The 9787-nt window shown below is 36.2% G+C and overlaps 3 protein-coding genes across 4 annotated transcripts; 1 reads left to right on the top strand and 2 right to left on the bottom strand.

Annotated features, from left to right (window-relative positions):
- The first annotated feature begins 674 nt into the window (after positions 1-674).
- Positions 675-1657, top strand: LOC108460396 (photosystem I reaction center subunit II, chloroplastic-like). The gene has a single exon (XM_017759875.2). It carries the CDS (start codon positions 911-913, stop codon positions 1541-1543), a length of 633 nt encoding a protein of 210 aa, XP_017615364.1. The 5' UTR covers positions 675-910; the 3' UTR covers positions 1544-1657.
- Positions 1658-1744: 87 nt separating this feature from the next.
- On the bottom strand, positions 1745-5131 carry LOC108460395 (uncharacterized). The gene is made up of 2 exons (XM_017759874.2): positions 3248-5131; positions 1745-2031 (listed from the first exon to the last, which is right to left on the bottom strand). Exon 1 carries the CDS (start codon positions 5028-5030, stop codon positions 3255-3257), a length of 1776 nt encoding a protein of 591 aa, XP_017615363.1. The 5' UTR covers positions 5031-5131; the 3' UTR covers positions 1745-2031; positions 3248-3254.
- A 1384-nt stretch (positions 5132-6515) lies between these two features.
- On the bottom strand, positions 6516-8290 carry LOC108459557 (FCS-Like Zinc finger 8-like). 2 transcript variants are annotated; one of them, XM_017758945.2, is made up of 2 exons: positions 6908-8290; positions 6516-6786 (listed from the first exon to the last, which is right to left on the bottom strand). In XM_017758945.2, coding segments are annotated over exons 1-2 (615 nt in total). In that variant the 5' UTR covers positions 7521-8290; the 3' UTR covers positions 6516-6784. The 2 variants fall into 2 exon arrangements, with proteins under 2 accessions (XP_017614434.1, XP_017614433.1); XM_017758944.2 differs by having other exon boundaries at positions 6865-8285.
- Positions 8291-9787: the final 1497 nt, after the last annotated feature.

Raw genomic sequence — 9787 nt, 5'->3', positions numbered from 1 at the left:
ATTCTGGGTTTTGGGTTCTAAGTTTGAGGTAAAAAAATTGCCAAAATTATGTATCAATGACATGAAAAAATTTGCTCAAGCGTTATTAAATAATTGAAAAGAAAAGGACCATAGATGATGTGGTGGGAAGGGTCCATAAGTAATTTCTTCATGTATTATGCATAAATTGTGGATTTAATTTTTGCTCTCCAATTTAATCAATATTAGTCTAAACTTTTTTAAAATTTATAATTATCTAACTTTTTTGTGAGTATTATGTGAAAATAGTTGGTTAACGTGACATTACAAAATAATTATATGTTTGCCACATAAGAATTTTGAAATGATAAAATTTAACTAAGCGGATTTAATAATTACTATTTGGGTCAAAATTGAATTCATATTAAAATATAAAGATTAAATCCATAACTTACCTATAATACAATAACTAATAGCAAAATCTGAAGTGATTTCCATGGATGCTGATGCCAAGGCTCACCCTGCCCCTAAACAAATTTACCCATAACTGCAAAATGGAGCATTAGATTAAGTTGGGTATTGGTAAATGCATGAATGTTTAGCTTGGCAAATGGTAACTTATGGGGAACTTCCTAGGTTCAGTGCACGTTCCGAAAGAGACCTTGTTAATGTTTTGCCTATAAAATGTGTTGTATTTAGGAATTCCTTTAGAAGATTATGAGATATCCAAATAAATGTAGAGGATATTAGGAGAAGAGAGAACTAGGCTTGGGTGAGAGCAAGCATCAAAATCAATCATCCTATTGGTCCAAGTAAATATCATCTTATCCAAACACCATCCACCCATTAAAATTCATTTTCTTTTTTATCATCAATCACATAAATCTCTAATCCCCCCCTAAAAATCAACAAAAAGAACTCATCAACTGCAGCTCTAACATCAATCATCTACATGGCCATGGCAACTCAAGCAGGTCTCTTCACCCCCACAATCACCACCTCAAAATCTTTGGCCCCATGGAAACCAGCCTCATCATTTTCCTTTGCTACCTCTTCCAAGTCCCTCAACTTCTCCGTGGCTCAAAGAACCATTAGAGCTGCAGCTGCTGATGAGGAAGCATCATCTGCTGCCGCCACAAAGGAAGCTCCGGTTGGTTTCACCCCTCCGGAATTGGACCCCAACACCCCATCACCCATCTTCGGAGGAAGCACTGGAGGACTGCTTAGAAAGGCTCAAGTCGAAGAATTCTACGTCATCACATGGGATTCACCCAAAGAACAAATATTTGAGATGCCGACTGGTGGGGCGGCCATCATGAGGCAAGGACCTAACTTGCTCAAGTTGGCGAGGAAAGAGCAGTGTTTGGCACTGGGTACTAGGCTGAGGTCTAAGTACAAGATCAAGTACCAATTTTACAGGGTTTTCCCTAATGGTGAGGTTCAATACCTTCACCCCAAAGATGGGGTTTACCCTGAGAAAGTGAACCCAGGTCGTCAAGGAGTGGGCCAGAATTTCAGGTCTATTGGGAAGAATGTCAGTCCAATTGAAGTTAAGTTCACTGGGAAACAAGTTTATGATTTGTAAGATGGAAGATGAAATGATGTAACCATGATTTTATGTGATTATATCTACTTTTCTCCCTCCTGTATTTTTTGTACTGCATTTATGTAAACCGTTCATCAACTTTTTAGGTAACAAGTGAATTACGTAAGACATAGATGCCTAACAACTGAACAAAGAGACCCAAGCAAAACAGATGCAGACCAAAGAGAAAAAAAGAGAGGCTTTTAAGTACATTTTCTACTCAAATGATTTCTTTAATAATCGTATTGACATCATATTTTGCAATAAAAGTTGTTCACAAAAACAAGCAAATAACAGTCTAGTTTTCACTGTTGGTGCCTGCTATGCCATTCATCAGCTACATGCATACAATACATAGATTCAAACATCCGGGGACGGATGCCTGGATGAACTTGTCCATTGATCCGTGTACGGTCACAATCTCCATTATTGACTCCAGCGCCTCAGATGACGCGGTTTGGCCAAATTCAGATGGCAAGCTCAAGAATCTGCATGAGCAAGTAATATGTTTAACGTCAAGTCTCCTTTTTCAATAGAACATAAACTAATAATCTTAGAAACTCTTTTCAAATGCTATCAGAACCATTTCCTTTTATGTGGAGCATGTTCTACTGTAGTTCGAAGTCCCTTCATTAAAAAAAAAAAACTCCCTAAACAGGCTGAAGATCATGCTACAAGCTCTCGTTCTTCTTGTTACCTCTAAAAACATTCCTAAAAATTATTCTTAAGGTTATTGCACTCAATCTTTCTCCAATGTTCAACAAGTTCAGCAGAAACCACAAACCATAGTAACAACAACCAGAGCTGGGATTCCATAAACACTACATGAATGTATCAGTAAGTACTAAAAGAGAACACATTCTAGACATCCTATGGACATGACGAGCAGAAGCAAGATGCCTATTCTGCTTCCAAAACTACCACAATGCACATCATTAATCATCAACTATAACTTAATCACTGGGTCAGATATAAGTCAGATCTAACGTATGAAATCTTTAAAATAAACTAGATATAGATTTTAACCAAGCTATTGGATTAAGAGGAGAGTTAACCTAATTAACCTGTTAAAATCCTCAAAAGCCAACTCAACCAAGCCTATCCATCTATTAACATTGAAAAACTTGATATGCTCCAATGAGTTCCAAGACATGGCAAACAATTTAAGTTCCCATAACAAAATCCAAGCTTTTATCCCCTAAAGCTTAGACACTTGAAAGATGTCCATCATTGGGACCTGAAGTTGAATCTATGACAAGCTTCAATCAAAACTTTAAATATACAACCAAGAACCTTTTTCCAGCTTCTGGAAATGTCGGGATAAGAGGTAACTTGGGATTTTGTTGTCCATGTATATTATTATCGTAAACTGAACAGTCAATCACCATGAAGTCCAGGATACCATAAATCGATCCATTAAGTGTTTCTCTTTGCACTTTAGGCCTCCACCGAGACCAACTTACAATAAAATTCTCAATTTATGTACCGCTAATTAACACCAAATAAGGGAAAGGAAGTTGATAACAATGCAAATTGTGCCAACATACCACAATTTTTCTTCTATTCCATATTTGAAAGACAATATAAAAAATGCTGCCTCTTTAACACACACACCCAAAATCAAGATAATGCTTTCATTGCAAATACACAAACAAATTAGCAATAAATTAATCGTGCAAACAGCATATAAATAATTGAACATACATGAGATTCAAGCATCAGCCCCATCCTTTCCAGCAAAAGGGTTGTGAGTAGGACCAACATCCTGCCCAATATGACGCTGCACCAGTCGTTGCAAATCAGCCATAACCTTGTGCTCACGTTTTGCTTTCTCTTCATAGTTAAACATAGCCAATGCCCTCTTGTCCTCTGCACTGTAAACCTGGTTTTCTTTCCTAATACGAATGGCATTCATTCTCTGATGTCTGCTACCACTCATCACAAACCCAAGGCTCTCGAACTTCTGAATCTCCTCAGCAGAAAGACCGACTTCACCTCTTCGTGGGATACGCTTACCCTGTTGAACATATTGTGCAATGGCATCACCTTCACCAGGCCTCAAAGCACCACCATAACTTATATGTCCCTCAGCTCTTGGCAATGGTGCTGGGCCAACCATAGGCTCATTATCCAATGCAGGTTTCTTCTGAGCCTCTATCATTTCTTTAAACATAAGAGCCTCAGCAGCATTAATTTCAGCTATCTTAGGCTCATCTACCATTGTTTTACTCTTGGCATCAACTCCAGAATCCGAGCTCTTATCAGAATCTGAAGCTTGGCTATCAGTTTCTGATCCTCTCCTTTTCTTACTCTTCCTAGACCTCGAATTTGAAGAGCTTTTCCGCTTCTTTGACTTGACACGATCATCAGAAGATTTACTCACATCAGATTCATCAGTTTCCCTTTCACTTGCGCTCTCATTGGAATCACTATACCTACTCTTCTTCCTGCTTCTTTTCCTTGTACTGCTTTTCTTGCTATTCCTATTTCGCCTACTCCCCTTTCTCCTCGACTTCCTTCTCTGCTTGCTATCTTCCTCATCATCAGATTCACACTCGCTCTCATCAGATTCGCTATCACTGTACGACGATGTTTTCCTACTCCTACGTTTGCTTTTCCTACTTTTAGTTTTAGAACTCGACCCCTTCTTCCTCCTCCGAGACCTTGAATCATCTGATTCAGTTTCTGACTCGCTCTCTGATTCGCTACTTCCAGAATTTTCAGACTCAGACTTGGATTTGACTCTCTTATTGCTTGTCTTCTCCCTTTCTTTATCTGAGTCGCTCTTCCCATCCCCGTTATCCTCACCGTACTTCTCCGAAATTTCATCACCTTTATCCTCCAAATCATCGCCATCATTCCTCGGCGGACTCGGCGTATTCTCCCAAATACAGAATCTCAAGGCCTTTCTCATCTTCTGTCTCTTCAGCCTCCTATACTCTTCAAAGTTCAATCCTTTCAACTCCTCGTCCGATTCGGACTCTGAATGTTTTCCGTTCCGATAATCCCGGTCCAGATAGCTGCGATTCTTGCCGAATTTCTTGGGCAGAGAGTTTAGGGTTCCGTCATGTGCAGGGTTCCGCCTTCTAGGATTTTCGTCTCCAGGCGACTCCGAACGGTGGCGGTTTCGAGGTTGGTCGCGGTCGTAGACGTCGTAACTGGGACTGCGGCGACGACGGCGGTAATCAACAGAATCATCCGATTCGGATGCGTAGCGACCATTTTGGCCGTCAAAACGCCGTCTTCTTTCAGGACTTTCGACAGGGCTTCGTCTTCTAGGGTTCCTGTATTCAGATGAACCAGAAGGGTTACGCTGTTGGCTACCTTTGCGGCTCTGGTGGTCGCGTTCATAGGCTTCGTAGCTAGGGCTACGGCGACGGCGGCGGTAGTCGGGGGAACCATCGGATTCAGATGTGTACCGGCCGTTTTCCCGATCAGATTGGCGTCTCCGTTCCGGAATTTCGACCGTGGATGTCAGGCGGCCCATCAGAATTCGTTTTTTCGCAAATTTTTCGAAAGAGATCAGATCATCGTATAATAATGTTCATTCAAAAATTTATAATTAACCTAAAATAAAGAATATATAATAGTAGGCCAAGCCTATTAGCCTAACCGACCTTGTAAATGAGCCGAACATCTGAACTGGAAGCAACCCAAAGAAAGCAGACTAGCCCAATTCTTATAAAAGCAGGCTCGATATGGGCCCATAGCCCCATTAATGAACCCTTCTTTATTAGTATTCAAAAGGAGCTACTAACCAGGATTACCACATATTTTAAATAAAAAATAGACTATTAAAATAGTCATTTTTGTTTGTCTCTGGTTATATTTTAGTCACTTATATTTAAAATATTATGCTATTGTATTATAATATTTTAGTCACTGAGCCGTTAATTACCGTTAACGGTGTAACGGTAAATTGACGTGGCATGTTAAATTGCCATTTCAAACAAAAATTTTAGGTTTAATTCTACAATTGGTCCCTATACTTTTTTTTTGAGCAATTTAATTGTTTTCTTTTATATTCTTTTAACTTTCTTTTTTTTTTCTCTTTATTTTTCGTTCTCTTCTGTTTCTCTCTCTGTTTTCCTCTCTTCTTCATTTCTTTTAGTCTAGTTTTTTTATGTTTTCCATTTGTTAAAGCTAATCCACAAGTTTGCCTCACTCGAAAAAATTAAATTGTTCAAAAAATTAAGTATAGGTGATAATTTTAACAAATGACAAATATAGAAAAATTACGTTAAAAGAAATGGAGAAAAGAAGAAAACAATAGAATAATCATAAGAGAATAGAAAATAAAGAAAAAAAAATGAAAGTTAAAAGAATATAAAAGAAAAAAATTAAATTGCTCAAAACGAAAAAAATATGGAGATTGGTTGTAAAATTAACCTAAAATTTTTGTTTGAAATGATGATTTAACGTGCCACGTCAGCTTATCGTTACACCGTTAACGATAATTAACGGCTCATTGACTAAAATGTTACAATGCGATAATGTAAGTGACTAAAATATAACCTGAGATAAATAAAAGTGATTATTTTAGTAGTTTATCCGATATGAAAAGCACAAATTTTTTTTTGTCTTTCGGGATTACGGTTTCTTTGGAGTAATGTCATGTTTAGGGTGAAATAAATGATGCTTGAATCGAATCGGATTGGTTGTTTATGATATTTGCTTGGAGATAGACATCAAACTAGTTGAATCAAATTAAAAATTTTATTGAATTAGTTGAATCATATTAAAATTAAGCTAAATGCATAACACGGCCTATCCAAACCCGAAAAAATATCTTTGAACGTGTTTCTTTTTCAATCTAGCAATCTTCATAGATCAATAAATCATAAGTGAAAGAATTAGCCTACCCTTTTTCAAATTATGTGATTTTTTTTTTAATAATTAAATAAATTTCATTCATATTTATGAAGAATGATTGAGGTAGATGATAAAGAAAAAAGAGAGATAAAAGGCAAGATTTTCAATCATTTATCATCAACAAAATTAATATTTAATTAAGTCTACATTATCTCATCCTCTCTTATGTCTCTATCTGCAGGGCTGTGAGGATTAAAAACAAAACCCTGAAAACTACAAAGAAAACAAGAACAGGGCAATGTTTGGTTTATGAAATTCAATCATTTTTGTAATTGAAAAATAATTTATCAAATGAAAATCCTCAATTCTCTTCTCCATCTGAAACCATTTCTTGGTATCGACACTCTTGACTGCAAAATGCTTTGTCACCTCTGCATTAACAAAGTAGATACAACAATGACCCAATTATTTATGCATTAAATCAAAGTTGGATTTCAAGGAAAACGAACCTGTAAATGTAAATGTCGATTTTCTGTCGAAGATTCTTCTTACATGTGTGACAAAAGCTGAGGAAATTATTACTCTCTGATGGTGCAGACTTGTGCTGAGTATTCGATATACTACAACAGCACTCCACGACGCAGTCATGGAAAATATGGGTGGTCTTGGGGTTAGGACCGTGAGATATCACGCATGTATAATCCTCTGATAGCTCCATAATTTCTTTAACTGGAAAACACCCATTGAAGACCATAGGAGGATCCTTCATATGAACACTAGTTTTGGGAGAGGTAAATGGTGGAGATAGTGTATGAAGATTCTTGGTTTTGGTCCCAAAATCTGGTGGGATTAGTGGAATCTGAACCCTGAGTTCTGTCCCAAACAAAACCTTACAACTCTTGTGTGTGTCGACGACGGCAAGGCCGATACCTTTTGGTTCTATATTTTTTACAGCTGAGGAATGTTTTGGGGATTTTGGTTGGTTTATATTGTACTGAAAGGATGATTTGTTATCGAGGGTAGAACTGGGGCTGTTGAGAGCTTCGGTTTCATTGAGCTTTTTTGCAATGAAAGATGGGATTTGGGCAATGAAATTCTTTTGGGAAGGTGATGTTGCCATTAAAGCTTGCTTGCTGGTCACTGATTTGGACCTATTCCTCAGCATAACTATCACTTATAAGGAAAAAGTCAAGAAAAAAATTTAACTGGAAATGATGAATGACACACACACCCCACCATGAGTTGCAAATTCCTCTCTGTTCCTTTTTTTTTTTTCTTTTTCTTTTTTCTGGTGAAAACTTTACTGCAAATCCCTTTCAAGCCTTACACACAAATCTATGCAAGTTATTTTTAAGTTTCGAATTATGGGAAATTGAAATGCTTCCTAAATCTTTGTAGCCTCCATGACAGAACTGTAAGAAAAGAAAAGACTTGGTTTTCCTATTTTTATTTTTTCCTCAGTTTCTTCGATCAAACTGCCTTCAACAATGACAAGAATCAATACCCATCATAATAATACCCCAACGTGCAAAGCACATGGTTAAGAACAGGCACGATCAACTGTTCACTGCTCTGCCATTTTACTATATATATATATCATGAAACCATAAGTGGTTTTACCTTATTTATAATCTAATATTTATATTGAATAATTTAAAATTTATTTCAAATGAGAAACTTTTTGCAATTCCTATGAAATGGAAGCCATCACCAAGTAAATGGAAAGATTATAAGCATCTCTCTCTTTCTCTCCCTTATTTCTGAACTTTTAGTTTCAGTTAGTGGCAATGGGGCTGTCTCTCATTCTTGACATGGATTTAACCCTGCAAAACCGGCACGAAAATATGCAGAACTTTGCAAAAGAGAGAGAAAAGGTGAGAAAGGAGGAGGAAAAAGCCTTTAGCTTAAAAGGGTAAGGGTTTTGTCCTTGCGTAGAGCCTTTTTAAAAGAGAAAGAAGGAGAGGTGAATGCAACTATGCATGATAATTAATGGCCTTCTTTGCAGTAAAAGCCTGCAACAATTTCCTTTTTCTTTTGTCTCTCTGTGTTGTATATAAAAAGAACTGCAGTGGTTCTTGTCGTTTCCTGATTCAAATTCTAAGTGCAGGTTTTTAAGGATTAATTACATCAAATACGTCTCTAAATTCTAATTTAGTTTTCAAAGTATTATATCATTTAGGTCCTCATTTGGTCGGCTTAGATTTTCAAATTGCTAATTTGAGTACCACCTGGAACATATTTGTAAATACACGCTAATTTCATTTTGGCCCCGTACAAAAAAATTTTGGGCTTTATGACCTTTCCGAAGAATAGAATCTCAATCTCATCTCTCTTAAGCCCTCCCCAGCGTTAGCTTTATGACATAAAGCGATAGGGGTTGTGGCGAAACGAAACTCCTTTAGGGTTCCCGGTTGGTGCCTTGACGGCGTAACCAATCATTGAGTTCAGAGCTAAGTTTCTGGATGAAGACTTAATGGCTATTCTACCAGATGACGCTGGGCGGACATATCGAATAGTCGCCTACCCAGGTGGAAAGATAAATAGCCATACATAATATATGCATTTTCGTTCTTACTCGTTAAAACTAAAATCCCAAATGGAGTATTAGAAAGCTTTGAAATTTAAAAATCAATTTAAAATTTAGTCCATAATTTGAGGACTTATAATGAAATTAAACCCGGATATTAATAGTATTTTTTTAATTAAAAATACCTTTCAAATAGAATTTTTATTTGAATTTTATGAGAAAGAAATTAAAAATTCTTTCCATCTAATTTAAATCAAGGGGTTTTAGAGTACCATGTTGAAAGCATTCATTTGATTGGTGATCCAAGAAATGTTGAATAGGAGTGTGACTAATTTATTACATGCCTTTGTTTTTGCCTATGTTTATGCATTTATTTTTAAAGTAACTTTCTTAAATCTTAATCCCTCTCTATTATTGGGATATAAATGTGGTTATTATTTAAATTATTACAAAACTTAAAAGGAGTTAATTAATGTCTCGTTATAATTGAATTTACGTAAAGATTTTAGATTCTTGTATATGTTTTTCTATCGTTGTAAGTTATTAATAAATGCAGTTTTGAAATTTAGTAACACGTGTCAAGTTTCATTCTAAGAACATGAGTTTTACATTTATATTGATAAGAATTTTCTAAGAAAAGGGGGAGTTGTTTGAAAACAACATTGCTAACTTGTTTTGGAATTGATTAGGAATCTTTATTGTTGAGTTAAAACTAAGGATCAAAGTTCATGCAGAAGATTGTTTCATATTTCAAATAAGTATTATGGACTTGCATGTTGATTTCTGATAGAGTAAGACGGGGAAGTAAGGTGTTGTATACATATTTTGATATATTCAAATATTTATATTATTTAAGGTTTTTTTTTAAAAATATTATCAGTCCCCAAATTGCACTTCACATCAAA

This window comes from Gossypium arboreum, chromosome 12, assembly GCF_025698485.1.
Source record: "Gossypium arboreum isolate Shixiya-1 chromosome 12, ASM2569848v2, whole genome shotgun sequence".
Lineage (NCBI taxonomy): Eukaryota > Viridiplantae > Streptophyta > Magnoliopsida > Malvales > Malvaceae > Gossypium > Gossypium arboreum.
This window is presented reverse-complemented; position numbering and strand designations above follow the sequence as displayed.